General features: G+C 65.2%; 1 protein-coding gene across 1 annotated transcript; it reads left to right on the top strand.

Moving 5' to 3' along the window:
- Positions 1-2874: 2874 nt before the first annotated feature.
- FGF4 (fibroblast growth factor 4) lies at positions 2875-4437 on the top strand. Its single transcript, XM_028517624.2, has 3 exons — positions 2875-3205; positions 3611-3714; positions 4200-4437. Exons 1-3 carry the CDS (start codon positions 2875-2877, stop codon positions 4374-4376), a joined length of 612 nt encoding a protein of 203 aa, XP_028373425.1. The 3' UTR covers positions 4377-4437.
- Positions 4438-16708: the final 12271 nt, after the last annotated feature.

The raw sequence follows: 16708 nt of genomic DNA, 5'->3' as shown, positions 1-16708 counted from the left end.
CCCCACCAGCCGCTTGCACCCCGCTTTTTGGTAAGCCCAGCTCCCCGGGGTGCAGCAGGGCCTGGTAGAAGTCCTCCAGGGAGCGGGGTCTGCAAGAAGTGGGTCACCTCGGTCCAACTAATCCCGTCACAGAAAAGGAGCCACACCGAACATCACAACGCAGGCTCCAGGGCGGTGGTCCGGCCACCCGACCCCGAGGCCTCTGAGAAAGTGGGTGGCACTGTGCCTTGAACTGGAGGGTCTGCAGGTGAGGAGCTGCGGGCAGCACCCGGCCCAGCAGCAGGCACCCACGAGCACCTACCCAGAGCCCCCTGCGTGCCAGGCACCGACTATGGAGGGACCTACAGCTGCCGACCAGACACACCCGAGTGTGCTCCTCGGAGGTGCCGCTCTCATGGACTGGGGGGGGGGGCAGCAGACACACAAAGGAGGTTCCTGTGGGTCTGCTTGGAAGCTCCGACCACAGGGACCAGGGATGGGGCACACAGCTGGTCGCCCCGAGTGGCTGATCCGTGAGGGAGACCTGCTCGGCTCAAACTCTGAGGGAGCTTCTTGAAAGAAGATGTGGAGATGGACTGCAGCCTCCGGGGTCTGGGAGGGGGGCCAGGGGCGGTGCAGGCCACCAGGGGCCGCAGGGAGGGGCTCAGGACTCTAAGCACCCCCCTACCCCGCCCCCACACCCTCACCTTCCATGGCTGGGTCAGCGCTCACTGGGCTTCCACGGGCTCCATGGGTGGGGGGGAGGCCAAGGTCTGCTGGGGTCAGGTGGTGCCAAAGTGGGGACCAGGCCGCAGGTCCGTGCACCCCGTGATCCCCAGCCCCTGAAGCCCTGCTGGCTGCCAGCCCTTCCGAGACAGTCACTAAGAGCACCTACTGTGTGCGGGCAGGTGGGAGTTCTGGCTTGATGAGCCATTGCCAGGGGCTCCCACTGAACTTACCAGCAAACTGGAGAGACAGGGAGGGAGGACGGGGGTGGGGGGGTGGGGGCGTGGCTCTGCAAAGAGAGGGGCGGTGGGCTGCCAGGAGCTGAGGAGATACCCACAGTGCCCACCTGGAGCCTCGACGGGGGTGAGGGAGCCCACCTTTCCCGCTGCTTTGCAAATGGGGGGCAAGGGGCCCCACCAGGGGGAGGACTCACGGGGCCACACAGAGAGGGGCAGGCGGGGCCGGGCAGGTGGCCTAGGTCTCCTGTGGTTGAACCTTGGCCAGAATTGTCTTCTTGGCACCAGAGACACAGGCCCGTGGGGTGGGGGACAGGGGAGGGTCCCAGCAGCATCCTGGAGGCGACAGCCCACCGCCCAGGAAAGCCCCGGCCTGGGTGGGCGTTGTTCAGGTGGGCCGCAGGCCCGGCGGGGAGCGAGGAGCCTCAGGGAGTTCCGAGCCCACGTCCCGGCCCTGCCCAGGCCACTCACCCCGGAGTACCCTCTCTCTGGGCCCAAGGACAGAGACCCCGGACCCCCGGGCCCCTCCCTCGGGGTGCAGAGGGGGGTCCTCGGGCTCCCCAGGCAGGACTAGGGTGGGAGGTGGGGGAGGCTGACACCATAGCCCGGGAATGGCTCCGGTCACAGGTGTCGGAGGAGGCAGGGGCGGGGTGGGCTCCAAGCCCCCTGCCGCTGTGGCTGGGCGGGGCCTGCTGGGAGGGGCTGCCAGGCGGAGAACAGGGCTTTTCACACCTGGGTGAGCCCGCACCCAGCGGGGCCCCTGGCCACTCCTGCCCCCAGTGGGCCATAATGGGCACAGTGGGGGCGGGGACAGCAGGTGGGGGAGGGGCGCCTTCCAGGGGTCCCGTTAGGTTGGGGGTTCCGACTAGGGCACTTGACTCTTCTTCCTGCGGTGGAATCGAAGGGGAGGGGTCGGGGAACGTCGGGTCTGTACCCTGACCCCTGACCCCTGACCTTGCATGGAGGTGGGTGTGGGTAGGGGGTGCAGGGCTGTGGCCTCCCCTGTGTGCACCCCTAGCAACACCCACCCGAGGGCCCCTGCTCAGGCGACGCCTCTAGGTGGTGGAAGGACATCCATCCGGGGATCGCCCAGAGCACGGGGGGCACAGCCCAGGGCTTGCCCGGCTCCAGCCCCCAGCCAGGGGTCCTTCCTTCCCCGGGCTGCCCTCGCGCAGCGGGCTGCCCTTTCCCACCCTTCCCCCACCCTCGGAGGGTCCGCAGGGCCCCCGCAGAGGAGCCACGCTCCTGGGAGTCCCCCAGCGGCGCGGCTCGAGCAGCGGCCGCTCCGGAGCGGAGGGTGCCGGGTTAGGGCGGCTCCCTGGCCGCTCCCGCAGAGGCGGAGAAAGGGACGGAGACGGGACAAGCAGGGACAAACTGAAAGAGGCAGAACTGGCCGGAGGCAGGAGCGGAGGATACGCGATCCAGGGGCGGGACAAACAGGTCGCGGGCCAGCAGAGGCCAGGGGTGGGGGCCGCGACCCTCCAGGTGGCACTCGCGCCGCTCGTCCCGGCCGCCTCCCCTTCCCTCCCCTCCCCCAGTCCTGATTGGCAGGCGGCCTGCGACCAGCCGCGAGCGCCACAGCGCCCCGGGCGCCCAGGCGAACACGGACGGCCCCCCGCGGGAGTAGGAGGGGGCGCCCGGCTATATATAGCGGCTCGGCCCGGGGCCGGCCCAGCGCGCAGCAAGGCGCGCACCGCTCCGCAGGGTCCCAACCCCGCTGTGCGTCTCTCTGGCGAGCAGCGCCGCTCCACGCACCCGGGGTAGCTACCGGCGCCTAGGGGCCCCCGTCGCTCGCCTCCCGTTCCTCCCTCGGCCGTGCACTCCTTTCCCCCAACCCAGGCCGTGCGCTCCCGCGGGCCACCACACGCGCATTTCTGCTCCCGGCTGCCCGGGCGCACGGACCGCCTGACAGACGCACGTCCCGAGGGCGGGGATGCCGGGGACCTGCGCGGCGCTGCTCCCGGCGGTCCTGTTGGCGGTGCTGGTGCCCTGGGCCGACCGCGGGGGCGCCGCCGCGCCCACCGCACCCAACGGCACGCTGGAGGCCGAGCTGGAGCGCCGCTGGGAGAGCCTGGTGGTGCGTTCGCTGGCGCGCCTGCCGGTGGCAGCGCAGCCCAAGGAGGCCGCCGTCCAGAGCGGCGCGGGCGACTACCTGCTGGGAATCAAGCGGCTGCGGCGGCTCTACTGCAACGTGGGCATTGGCTTCCACCTCCAGGTGCTCCGCGACGGCCGCATCGGCGGCGTGCACGCGGACACGGGCGACAGTGAGTGTGGAGGGCCGGACGGGAAGGGTCGAGGGCGCGGGACAGAGGCCCCCCATTCCTACTCGTCCAACCGCACGCAGAGGCCCCCAGCTGACACCTGCTCTCGGGCTCCGGGAACCGGGGCGGGCGGAGGTTCGGTCTCTCGAGGTCGCACACTCTCTCGGCTTCGGGTGTCCCTGCAGAGACCGGCTCTCGCACACCCCGGCGGCCGGGCCCCGCCTCCCCGCCTTCGGAGGCCGAGCTCGGGTGCGGAATTCCAGCGCCTTCGCCCGTGGGCACAGCCTGCACGGCGAGCCACTGGCCCCCGCGGGGTCCCGGGAGCCGCACTCGCTGGCTAGGTGGAGGAGGGGGGCAGCGCAGGCTAAGGGTCCTCCGCCCCGAATGACCCCCCGCTGTTCCCCCCAGGCCTGCTGGAGCTCTCGCCGGTGGAGCGGGGCGTGGTGAGCATCTTTGGCGTGGCCAGCCGGTTTTTCGTGGCCATGAGTAACAAGGGCAAGCTGTACGGCTCGGTAAGTACCGCAGGGGCGGGCCGGGCACCCGGCCGAGGAGAGCGGGCTCAGGATCCTGGCCCTCCAGGCCAACGGAAATGTCGGGCGGGGTCCCAAGAGTGGCAGCGCCCTGACCAGGGCCAGCCTAGACCGGGATTTCGGCCCCAAGACAGAAAAAGGGAGGCATGTGCCACCCCTGAGTGGACAGTGCCTCGTCCATCAAAGGGTGTCCTGAGGAGTCCCTGTGTGGGCTCCTGGGCTGTGTGTCCTTTAAGGTGGACCCCGTGGAGGTGAGATTCTCAGGCTGCCAGGTGCGGGGCAGGTGGCCGGGGCACCGGCTGCAGGGAGCTGGCCAAGTGCCTCTTGTCGCCCCGGGGTGGGGTCTCGGCACCTGACTCCCCGGGGGAGAGCCCCGTCGGCCCCGTGGGACGGGGACACGGAGGAGCCGCTGAGCACCGGCAAACAGGAAGGGCGGCCAGCGCCCAACGGCCCCTCTTTCCTTCCAGCCTTTCTTCACCGACGAGTGCAAGTTCAAGGAGATCCTCCTCCCCAACAACTACAACGCTTACGAGTGCTACAGCTACCCCGGCATGTTCATCGCCCTGAGCAAGAACGGGAGGACCAAGAAGGGGAGCCGAGTGTCCCCCACCATGAAGGTCACCCACTTCCTCCCCAGGCTGTGAGGGGGCACGCCCTGCCTCCACCTCGGGGAGGCCCCTGGGAGGCGCTCACTCGCCGGGGGCCACCTCGGCGCACTTCCCCCTGATGGACAGGTGAATGTGAGAGCACACGCGTAAGATATTTAAATTAATTATTTAAATGCATAGCTATATTGCCCCCGAAGTATTTATGGTTCTGTGGGCATCTTTTCTATTTTTCTGGGGGAAAAAAAAAAGACAAGGAACCAAAAAAAAGAAAAACACCCTGACTTTTCTGCCAGAACAAGTGGAGACCCTTCCCTTGGATGCGTTTAACTAGTCAGAAGCGCGTCCCCAGGGCGCTGCTGTTCGGTGTCGCGAAATCCAGCGGCATCAGGCCGGGCTGCCGGCGTGCTCCGCGCGGCGGGCGCGGCAGCCGTGCGTCGGGAAGGGAAGGGCCCTCTGAGGGGCTCGGAGGCCGGCTCAGGAAGCTCCCGGGCGCGCCCCCTGCCAGCGCCCGCCCGCGCCCCCGCGCCCGCCCGCGCGCCCGCGCCCCCGCGCCCGCCCGCTCCCTTTGTGCCCTGTTGCTATTAATTGGGGCGGATCGGTTTACTTCGGGCACGGGGAGCGCTGCTGTGGAGCCCACCGCGGCCACGGCGCTGTTTTTAGATCTGCCGGGGCTGACCTTTGCACCGTGCTGTAGCCGATCTGCCTCCGTCCCCCCAGATGGGAGAGACCTTAGGCAACGTTCAAACTCCCGTTTTCCTTTTTTGGATCAGCCACAGCCACGGTTCTGTGGCCGCTGGGGGCGGTGGGGGGAGGCAGAAAAAAAAAAAGACCAAAAAAAAAATGCAGCTATTTTGTAAGTGCATCGGAAAGGCCCGGCAGCCCAGTGCAAGGCTGAGGCGGACCGGGTGGGTGTTTGGGCAGCCAGCACCGAACCCCGAGGGAGGGAGGACCCCCCCTGCCCCCCCCCCCCCCGGCTCCCGACAGCGGGTGCTGGAAAGCGGTGCACACGCTTCCATGCTCTGGAAGCTTCTCTGGGCTCCTGCTAGCTGTTCCTCGTCACTGGAACATCCTTGCAATTGTACAAGCCCCTTAACGCAGAGTTTGCCCCAGGAAGATGCTACTTCTCTGCTTAAGTGGATCTCACATCTACCTCGAAAGCCTTTGAACCACTCACCTGGCGCAGGCAGGCAGGTCCGCCCGTCCCCGTGGCAGGTCTGTCCATGCGCGGCCCCGCGCCTGCCAGGGTTGCGGATCGCGCCGGTGCGACCCTTCCGAACCTTGTCACGTTTGAGCTATCTTTACCCCCGCGATTTACTTTTAGTAAGGGCAATCATGGTGAAAATATTTGCAGACAGCTGTTCGAGTGCACAATATGGTCGCCAAGTAACCTTATATTTTTCTTTATATATTTTACAAATGTCACCCCTGTCGTGGAGGCAGAGAGACGGACGAAGCCGGGTCGGGACGGTTAAAAAAAGTCCCGAGGTTGGTGGCAAACGTTTAATTTTAATGAATGACTTTTGAAGAGTTTATACCAAAGGACCTTGAGAGCTCGCTACCAGAAATGCTCCCGGCTGTCGGCCCGGGAGACTTTTTAACACTCGCCTAGATGTTTCTGAACTGCCTCCCAAATTAACTTTATGGGGGTCTACAGACAGCAGGGCTGGAGGAGCCGATGGGCGGTTTTTGTCTTTCACATTCCTTCTTAAAACGCTTTGTTCGAATGCAAATCGTCTATTGAAAATGCTATTCTTGAGTCTGGGGCCCAGGAGAAAGAAGCCACTTGGGACACTGGGCCACGCTTTCTTCTACTGCTGTGTATGCACTGTAATAAAAAAATATATTATCTTGTTTTTATTTTCAACCACGCCCTGGACTCCGGGAGTTTTTTTGAGGAGAGGCGGGAGATGGGCAAAGATCTCCTGCTGGTTGCGGGGCAGGGGCGGGGGCAGGGGGTGGGATTCATGGTCTCTGTGGACCAAATGCAGCCACCACGACGGAAGCCACATGGGTCTCGGGCACCTTAAGTCATTGCACGGTGTCTGGTCCCAGAGCCCACTCCAGGGTCAGGAATGAAGGCGTCTGAAGTGCAGACCGACCTGGTCACCCGAGACCTCTGGTGTATATTCAGCGAAGCGTGGGCGGGGCGCGGAGATGTGACGGACCTTGGACACTATGTAACGCATTTCCAGCTCCGGGAGGGGTGAGGTTTCCGTGCTGTGCACGGGTGCCGACCGCGTCTCCATGTCTGTGCTGTGCACACGAGATGCGGAATAAACGGAAGACATTTACAATGTGAGAGTGCCCCACCGGCCCGGGTGCGAACCACCGAGGAAAGGGTTTTAATCACCCAAGACATGGCTTCCCGCCCCCCTGTCTCCCAGTGTCTGTTTGAGGCCCTGAGCCCCACGTAGCTGGGGGTGGGGGAGATGCCTTTCAGCCAGCCGTATCCACACAAATGCGGCCTTGAAGGCGGCGGCCTGGAGGGGTGTGTGTGTCACAAAGTTTCGGATGCCTCTGAATGTTGCGGTTCATTCCCACAATGGGCCCATGCGCGCCATTGCCCCGCTGGAACGAGCCAACGCTGGCCCAGGCCTTGGCCCTTCCCTGGGGGTGGGGGAGGGAAACCCCTGGGACTGGTCACCGGAAGGCTGACCTGGGCTTGTTTCTCAGGCTCCCAGGCCTTCCCTGTCCGTGAATCTGGAAGTCAGAGATAGGAACATGCATTGGCCTTTCGCCAGGGGGAAGCAGGGTGAAACCCTGAGGAGAGAAAATCCAGGGAGGGTGGAGATGGTCTGGAGAGAAGCAGCGAGACCGGGGCAGACACCGAGGGTGCTTGCGAGTGGAGAGGGCAGTGGGAAGAAACACCGACCCAATTCTCCTGGAGTCCGGGTCCCCCCTTCCCCCGGTCCCCTCCAGCCAGTCACTGGACGAGAACACCCCAAAAAGGCAACCGGGGCTGCAGGGCCCTTCTCCATACCTGTTTTTCCCTCCAAGACTCACCTCCTCCCCTTCTTTGTGACACCCAGGTGTGTGGGTGACAAGCCCAAGGGTCATGCTATGGGTTCAGTCGTGGGTCCTCCAGGAGACGTTGGGGTTCTGAGCCCCAGCACCTAGCAGATAGTGTCTTTGCAGAGGTGACCGAGTGGCGAGGAGGTCACTGGTGGGCTCTGACCCTGTGCCGCGGGTGTGCTCCTGCAGGGCCCTAGAAAGAGACCGAGGGAGAGCCCAGTGGAAGGAGGGTAGGGGGGTGCCCAGGGGCCCTAGGGAGCACCCCAGACCCCCAGCACCTGGGAGAGGCACCTTGATCTCCAGCCTCTGGCCTCCGAAACTGAGCCCCAGGAATTCCTGCATCACCGCACCCACCCCCACCCCCAGCGAAGGGTGCTTTGTTCCTACAGCCAAAGGGAAACTGATGCGGGGAGCCATTCATGCTCACTGGGGTGTGTGCCGGGAGGGGGCGGGGAGGGGGACCCTGATTGACATCCAGCCGCCGCCTTTTCTTCTGCTGCCCTCCAGTTCGGGGCCCTGCAGTCCCTCCCTGTCCAGGTCGGTCTCAGCCGACCACTGAAGGCCTCCCCCGCTTCCGCAGTGACAGCCTTCCCATGCGGACTGGCGATGTGCCCCGGGGGGCTGAGAGGACACCCATTCACTGAGCACCCATCTGCTGTGCGCCCCCCGTGGGCCAGGCACGGCCCTGAGAGCTCGGCCTCCCCAAGTGAGGAAAGGAAGACCCCTGCCCGCCCCAGGCCTCCACTGTCAGGCGGGAGCAGGGCACATCCTGTTTGGCCGGGCAGGCGGGGCTGTAGGAGAAAACGGAAGCCCTGGCTTCCCTGGAAGGGGACTTTTGAACAAAGACGTGCAGGGGCTGAGGAAGGAAGCCATGCAGGGAAAAGCATTCTCAGCCTAGGGAACAGCCAGTGCAAAGGCGCTGAGCTGAGAGCAGGCCCGGCAGGCAGGTGGGAGGAGCCTCTGGGAGACCCTTGTAGCTGCAGCCTTAGGAGGGGGCCAGGAGGAAGTGAGGTCAGAGAGGCCTGATCACGGAGGGCCCATCTCAAAGCCCTGGGGACTGAAGCAGAGGAGGGACCCCGAGAAACGAGCCTGGGGGTTCAGGCTAGCTGCAACGCCCAGGCCACGGTGCCCCCACTGCTCTGCCCAGATCTGCTCACACCTGCCCACCAGGCGAGGGAGCACTCAGGCCCAGGCCCGCCGCCCGCGAGCCGTGTGACCTGGGACAAACCAGGTGACTTCTCTGAGCCTCCCGCTTGCTCCCCGGGTCCCCGCCTGCCAGGCCCGGCGCGTGGACGGAGGGCGAGCTGCCTGTGAAGTGTGCGCCGGGGCCAACGCGAGCCGGAGCCCGCGGTTACCGCTCTTCTGCTAAGAGACTTAATTACAGTCTGAACGTCCCAACCCTTTTCATCTTCCCGCTGCCCAGGACCGTCTGTCGGAGGCTGGGAGCCCAGGCGGGAGCCTGGGCGGGCGGAGCACGGAGCACGGGGCCCGCACTGGGCGTGGCAGGTGTCTCCGGGGGCGGGCCCCCGGACCCCGCCCGTGTGGGCAGCTGCGGGACCCCCTCCCTTCCCCAAGGCTGCTCTGCTGCACTCGGCCTGGTCTAACCCCGGGGGGGGGGTGGGTCAGGGGCTCCAAGTTCAGGCTTCCGACAATGCTAATAATTTGTAATTGTGCTCAATTCAGAATTGGAATCCACAACTCTTTTTTTTTTTTTTTTTTAAATAAAGTAGGGAGGGGGAGAGTTGGCCACACCACGCTGGGGCTAGGCTGAGGGATACGGGCCGGGGCGGGGAGGGCCACAGGAAAGCAGGGCCTTGGGCCCCCTTGCGTGGCCATGTGACAGCACGGCCCTGCCTCTCCTGGTTGCCAGTGCCCGCACAGCCTCCCTGCACAGGCTAACCCAGCCAAGCCCGGAGTCCTCAGCACAGCCACAGGGGCCTTCTCCTTACTTACCACCACGTAACCACCTACCCTGAAACGGGAGACTTTGGACAACTGTTTTATTAAACCTCACAGTTCTGCGGGTCAGGAAGTTGGACAGGACCCGGCAGGGTGAGTCTTCTGCCTTCTGTGGTGGTGTCAGAGGACTCCGGGCCTGGCCTGGCATGTCCCAGCACACGACTCTGGCTGTCCATCATGCCAACCGCCGGACCAGCCCAGGGCCCAGGGGAGCGGACATGGCACTGAATTCACGGCATCTCTAACCCACGAGGGTCCCACTCACCCTCACCTGGGCCCATCCCAGGCCTCCGCCACACCGTGCCCGGGGCCAGACCCTGCTCCTGCCACTCGGACCTCTCGGGGCCCCAGGGCACCATCAGCGCAGCCACAGGGCCTTTGCACAGGCTGCCTCCCAGCCCGGACTGGCCTTGCCTCACCCCAGGCCCTCCGCCCAGGAGCAACAGTGTCCCAGGGCTTAAAACAACCCATCGTCTCGCCATCCGGAGGGTCGCGCTCCTTCCAGGGGCTCCAGGAAGGGGAGGCTCCTTCCTGTCTCCTCCAGCTGCCGAGGCTCCTGGGGTCCCGGGCGGGTGGCTGACGGTCTCTGCCTCCTCCATCGCCACGTGGCTTCTCCTCTGAGCCTCTGTTCAAATTTCCCTCTTCTTCCAGCCACACTGGTCCCTGGACTTACGGCCCAGAACCAACTTCCCCTCTCAGCTACTTGCCCCGTGCCCCCCGCCCCAACCCTTTCAACGCTGGTAAAATGCATACAACGTAAATTCACCGTCTTCATCAGTTCCGAGGGCGCAGCCCCGCGGCGTGAGGCACACCCACGCTGCGGTGCAGCCACCACCACCCTCCTCTCCAGAACTTTCTCGTCGTCCCCCATGGAAGCTCTGCCCCCATGAAACGCAAAGCCCCCCCCCACTCTGTCAGACCCTGGGGACCTCTATTCGACTTTCTGCCTATGAACTTGACTCCTCAGGGTGGATCATGCCGGATTTGCCCGAGTCTGGCTCCTTCCGCTCAGCGTGGTGCCCTCAGGCTCGCCTGGGCTTCGGCGTGTGCCGGGGTTTCCTCCTGTGAGTGGTGGATGACGTGGCGCTGTGTGCGTGGGCCGCGGCTCGGTGACCCGTCCGTCCACCCGTGGACACTCAGGCTCCTCCCACATTGTCACCGGAAGACCGCCAGCCCTTGACATTGGTGGGGACGGACACACGGGCAGGGCAGCTTGTGTGGAACCAGGACAGCCCGCAGGCAGAGCCGGGGGGGGGGCCCCGGAGCACCCTGGGGGGTGGGGGCTGACCCGGGGGCCCACAGCCGAGAGGGCCGGCCGCACTCACAGGGTGGGGCACAAGGAGCCTTACGGTTGCCCGTGTGGGAAAGAATGCCGTCTTGAATAAACAATAATACAGGAAAGAACTGTGTTTCACGTACTTCAGCTATAAACCTGCTTTTGCCCCACCCCGTAGACGCAAAAGCCAAAGAATGCCCACATTTTGGAGAGTGCTGGGGCCGTGGGGGTGGAGGGGGCGCTGGCTTCCCCAGCGGGACCTGTGGACCCAGCCCAAGCAGAGCCAGCCACTGCGGGCCTCGCAGGGCCGAGAGCAAGCCAGGGGTAGGGCAGAGGGGCCATGGCTCACATGGCCCCCAGCTGTGTGCTCGCTGGACGGCTCACTGAGTGACCACACAGCATCTGGACGTCTGGGGACCGTGGGCTGGAACAAGCCACCTGTGGTGGGGGGCAAGTCTTTGATGCAGAAGGCACCCGCCGTGCGGGAGTGTGAAGGGTCCCTGGGCCAGACGCTTGGGTGACACCGGTCCCGGTGGGCATGTTTTTTTTTTTTTTTTTTTTAAAGATTTTATTTAGTTATTTTTAGAGAGGGAAGGGAGGGAGAAAGAGAGAGAGAGAGAAACATCAATGTGCGGTTGCTGAGGGCTGTGGCCTGCAACCCAGCCATGTGCCCTGACTGGGAATCGAACCTGCGACACTTTGGTTCGCAGGCCCGTGCTCAATCCACTGAGCCACGCCAGCCAGGGCTGGGTGGGCATGTTTTTCTTCAAGTCAGCTCTCTTTTTGGGGTTCAACTTCAGTGTCCCCCACGGGGAGGAGGCCCACACGCCTGCCGGTTCAGGAGGCTGCTGCAGGTGAGCTGCAGGCATGGCGTGGGTCACACTGACCTCCCCGGTGTCCCATGGGGCCCCTTCCTTCCCCGTTGTCCTTCCGACTGGACACCAGGAGAGCTTGGCACCAGTGCCGGTCACCAGGACTCACCAGGTGGGACATTTTAACGTGGTGAGAGCCGAAACCAGCTACGGCAGAAAGGGTGGGGGTCCGAGAAACCCTGGTGCTCCTAAGGAAGGGTCCCCCACGTGGCCCCCCCCCAGGGAGAGCCTGGGGGTGGCCTGGACTGGGTGCCCCCAGGCGTGATGTCATAGAACAGTAAGTAACCAACACTAAGATGCATTTTTACATTTCTACCACTCCGACTTTTTTTTTTAAGGTGCCGGTGGGCTGCCGCTCTGCCCCGTTCCTCTGGAGTGGGACGCCACCGGCTCCGGAGCCTGGGCTCAGCCGAGGGGCCGGCGGCCGTCCACAGGGAGGCCAGCCCAGGTGCTGCAAGCCAAGGCCTGGGCGTCGGCGGAGCCGGCTCGTCCTCACTGCCCGCGGGCACCTGGCGGCTGTCACCAGAGGAGGCTCCGGCCAGCCTGCGGGAGGACGAGACCCGTGGTGCGGCCAGGCCTCGCTCCTCTCCTAACAGCTTGCCGGCGGCCAGACCCCCACCCATGGGAGAGAGGCCATCCCAGTCGCTGTCACAGACACACCTGGGGACCCCGGGTGGAGAGGGAGGTGCACAGGGCCCACGCAGAGGGCAGAAGTCCGCCGGGTGGAGGTACGGGGGTGGGGGACGGCCGGCTCCCGGGCAGGCCGTGGGCCGCCCGTCTCTCTCTCCCCGTTGGTGGCGTCCCCAGACACACTCACACCTCCCAGGGAGGTTCCTGGCCTCTTCCCAGCCACTTGACACCAGCCCGGGAGGGGCCGACAGTGCCCAGAAAACCCCAGAACCCACCCAGCCCGGCTCTTTGAAAGCGGCCCCGGGGCCCAGCGGATTTGTGTTGCAGCGCTAACGCGATTAGGCCCGCGTTTGTCGCCACAGGATGTTAATGGCTCACACGGCCCCCCGTCCCCTTCCCCAGGGTGCTGCCCACGGTGGCCGGGGCCCAGAGCCCAGCCCAGCTGCTGGCTCTGGACTCCGGAGTGTGGCTGAGACCCCCGCTGTGGGGTCTCCCAGATGGACCCTGCAGCCCTGGGGGACGAGTGCCGTGGGCACCTCCCGTCATGGGCCAGAAAGCCAGGCTAGAGGCAAGTTACCTGTCCGAATCTGGGGGCGGCACATGGGACCCCCAAGTCTCTTTAACCCTAGAGGCTCCTTAGGCCCCTTCCCCTAGGGAGGCTGTCCAGGGAAGGCCCGGTGGTTTCCAGGGGTCGGGGCCTCATCCCCCGTGGCCCACCCGTGTCTCAGCGTCTGGGGGCTGCTGTAGCTGAACTCACGTGGTGGCTTCCACACGCGACATTTATGCCCCCTCCCCGGTACTGAGGCTGGAAGTCTGAGACCGACGGACATGCAGGAGGGGCCGTGCTCCCCCTCGGGAGTCCCGGGCTGTGTGGCCCCATCGCTCCTGCCGCCGCCCCTGTCATCGCCTGGCCTCCTCTCTCCTGTCCCTGTTCCTGCGTCCCCTTGGCTTTCCTCACCGGGACACCCGTCGTTAGGTTTGGGTGCGTTCTGAGTGCCAGGGACCTCCTCCCAACACCCCCACCTGCGTTCCATCTGCCAAGGCCTTCTCTCCAAGGAGGGTCAGGTTCCCAGGCACCCGGGGCTGCGGACGTGGGCAGGCCTTGGGGGGAGCACCATGGGACCCACGACAGGTGGGAAGGAACGAGCCCCTCCCCACCTCGGCCCGTCTGTCTGGGCTGAGAGCCCCCTCCTGGGCTCAGGATGGATGGGAGAAGGAGAGGGTGGACCCGGCTAACCCTGTCCACCGGCCCAGCCCAGACACAGCCGAGGGCGGCGCAAGCCCAGGCGGTGCCCGGACGGCAGAGACGTGCCCGGAGGAAGGGAGGGGTTGCCAGCCAGCGTCCCCCAGCCCACAGGTCCCTGCCCCTCACCAGACTCACCTCCCACCCTGTTGTTCCCCACTCTGTCCTGTAACACGTCAGACCAGCCGGCCCCAGGGCCTTTGCACTTCCCTCCCGCAGCCTGGAGAGTCCCCGCCCCACGCCTGCACGGGGCGGCCCTTTGTGTCCCGGGCCCCAGCACTCGCTCTGGCCACAGCCCGGCCCTGGTGCCCCTCCACAGCCCTTGGTAGCAGCCACAGACATCAAGTTCACATCCACTCCGTGTCCCCCCTCCATTCTGAGCCCCACGAGAGCAGGTGTTGGTCCCATGGTTTGCCTTCGCCACCCCTGCATCCACAGCCTGCGGCAGGGACAGAACAAGCTTTGCTCCTTTGAAACAACGTTATTCCGGACTTCACGGCTCTTTTTAAACTGTAGTTGACAGGCACAATTACGTGAGCTTCAGGGGTACAACGTTCTCCTGGCGGTGCGACGTTTAGACACTTCACGAGGTGACCAGCACGAGGAGCTTACGCCGCCTGTCACCGCACGGGTCCTGCGAGGTCGGCTGTGTCCCCTGGCGGTGCGTCTCGCCCCCAGACCCCCGAGGCCCTGCATCTGTGCCTCTTGCTCCCCCTCGCCTTCCGGCCCGTCCCCCCCACCGCCCGAGCCCCCCGCCACTACCCGCTTGTATCGATGTGTCCGTGTTGTTTCGCTTCTGCATGGGCATGGTGCTTCAGATTCCGGGCACAAGGAAAGCCGTACAGACTCTGCCTCTCTCTGCCTCAGTTCGCCGAACGAGGTCCTCTCTAGGACCCTCCGAGTTGCTGCAGGTGGCAAGACTGTGTTCTCTCCTGTGGCCCAGGTGTAGCCCCTTGTGTGTGGCGTCTCTTCCTTAGCCCCTCGCCCGTGGGCACACACACCGGGTCGCTCCCCACCTCGGCCGTGGTGGCTGATGCACCAGTGACCATAGGGGTGCGGGTATCTTTTCAAATCAGAGGTTTCATTTCCTGCGGGTGAGTCCGAGCAGACCCGGACAGTGTTTGCTGACTGAAGAAGTGAGTGTAAAGGGAAGCAGAGGCTCACCCCCGCCTAGCCCTGGAGAGCTGCTCCCAGGGACCAGTCTGGGAGGGGGCCCCCACTTCTGGTTCCCTCTGGTCTGCCCGAGACCTGGGGACGTTCCGGGACCTCCGTATCCTGGCTCCCTGCAGGCTCGCTCCTGCCAGGTGTGACTGGGCCAGGTAGACCCCTGAGAGGGCCCAGCCCCCTCCAACACCTGGGGACAGGATCCGTGCGGCTGCTGGCCGGCCTCTTGTGTTGCCGGACTTGGAGCCTTTTGGTGAGAAATGTGCATTTTTGTGGGCAAAATGGTTTCAGGAAATCTCCACCTATTCATGTGCAAATGCTGGGCTTCTGGGGTTCTCGGCAGCTGGGGCGTTGACCAGCCAGGAGGGTCGGGGGTCAAGGGTCGTTGGGAGCGAGGGGAGAGAGGCCTGAAGGCCGCTTGGGGGCCAGGAGTCAAGGCCAGGCAGGTCTTGGGCCACCACCCCTCACCTGTGGAGCCCCCCCAAACCGGTCCCCGTTGCACTAGAGCTCTGGCCACCCCCACGGCGGGCCTTGGGCCTGTGCAGGGCGCCCCGATGCCGGCCCGCCTCCCCGGCTCCCGTTCCTTCCTCTGCAAAGTGAGGTTCGCTTGCTCCTCCTGCTCGTTTCTGGCCCTGAAACATCATAGACTTTTGGGACCCCATGCACTGCACAGGATCCTTCCCCCGCTAACTCCTTGGATACTCCCAGTGACGGGGCACTCACTCTCGAGACCAGACGGGCTGCCTTCATGAGGAAGAGCATGGCTCCGTGTTCTCGGCCTTGAGGGGCCGTGGGGCGGTGCAGGCTGCACGGACAGGCCCTGCTGCCCAGGACATGCCGGGCACCGCTGCAGTCCGGGGACGGCCGGAAACAAATGCCCGGAGGGGCAAGGCACCCTGGGAGGGGACCAGAAGTCCGACGAGGAGGGCAGCAGGAGGGCCGTGGGCTGGCTGGTGTGCGGGCAGTGCGGGCAGGGACAGGCCTTGTCCAGAAGGAAGTGGCCTGTGGGCACTGACGTGTGGACAGAAGCCAGCAAGTGGGTCCGGCGGAGGGTGCACCGGGCAGGGGGCACGGCCGGGGCAAAGGCCAGGAGGCCGGGCTGGGAGAGCAGGGAAGCCCGAGGCTGCAGGAGCTGGGGAGGGGGCAAGCGGGGCAGGCACAGAACCCAGGGATAAGGGGCTGGGCCCTCGGGGCCATGGCGGGACGTGGGCTTTTCCTTGGAGTGCACCAGGAGTCACTGGGCCAGTGGGGACCCTGCTGGAGCTGATGGGACTTGTGCCCCGGCTGTCGTGCCGCTCAGCTGCTGGGCGGAGAACAGGCCCCCCCAGGACGGGATGCAGAGGCCGGCCAGGGGCTCCTGACACCGGCCAGGCGGCAGGTCCGTGCCTGGCCCCGGGGCCAGCTGAGCAGGGAGCCAGCCCTCTGCAGACCCTGTGCTGGCCCAGCTCTCGGGGGTGGGGGACTGCCAGGCCGCCTCCCCGGCCTCGACTTTGATGACCGCTGCCCTTCAGATTGGAAATGCATCTGTTTTTCTCCGTTTCAATGAAAGGTTTATTTTCCGGTTTACAAGACGCACCCACCACACTGGCTCATGAGCTCACAGACCCGGAGAAAGAATGTAAGGAATTTCCCAGAGGGGGGAGGGGGCAATCCTTCACGTCCCCCCCCCTCCCCACAGCCAGGCATCTCTGCCCGGCCCCCTCACCCCGAGCCAGCGCAGCCCCGAGGGGCCCCACGGGCCCTGTGGGAGCAGATTCCAGGTCCCGAGATCCACCCTCGCCCTCGGCCTCAGCGTCCCGGAAGGGCCCTGGGCTCAGCTGCTGTGGGCTGGCCGCTGGCAAGCGGGGACAGCCCGGGCTCCCAGCCGTCAGCTGAGCGCCGGGGGCCCAGCGGAGCGAGGCCCCGGGAGGAGAGAGAGGTGGCGGCGGCAGGCGGAGGCTGGAGATCCGCCCTGCTGTGCAGTCTCGGACAGATCTCATGATCCCTCTGTTCTGTCCCCCGTCCAGCGGCCAAACGGCACTTGGGGGGCCGGTCCTGGGGGCCTGAATGAAGCCAGGCTCGCAAAGGCCTCGGAGTGGATGAAAGCACCCACCGAAGTATAAAGCGCTGTCTCCAGGGACGCTCTGCGCCCCGGCGAGGAGAGGCAGGGGCATGGCCAAGGTCAGCGGGCCCGAGCACGGACTGGGCAATCTCAGGGCGGGGCCAGAGCAGG

The sequence above is a fragment of the Phyllostomus discolor genome, chromosome 6 (assembly GCF_004126475.2).
Source record: "Phyllostomus discolor isolate MPI-MPIP mPhyDis1 chromosome 6, mPhyDis1.pri.v3, whole genome shotgun sequence".
NCBI lineage: Eukaryota > Metazoa > Chordata > Mammalia > Chiroptera > Phyllostomidae > Phyllostomus > Phyllostomus discolor.
This window is presented reverse-complemented; position numbering and strand designations above follow the sequence as displayed.

What these genes read in the sequence shown, in the direction of transcription:
- FGF4 (XM_028517624.2), top strand. Translation starts at nt 2,875, where the DNA reads ATGCCGGGGACCTGCGCGGCGCTGCTCCCGGCGGTCCTGTTGGCGGTG. An exon ending in GCACGCGGACACGGGCGACA is followed by an intron (nt 3,206 to 3,610) that starts GTGAGTGTGGAG and finishes TGTTCCCCCCAG; the next exon opens with GCCTGCTGGAGCTCTCGCCG. An exon ending in AGGGCAAGCTGTACGGCTCG is followed by an intron (nt 3,715 to 4,199) that starts GTAAGTACCGCA and finishes CTTTCCTTCCAG; the next exon opens with CCTTTCTTCACCGACGAGTG.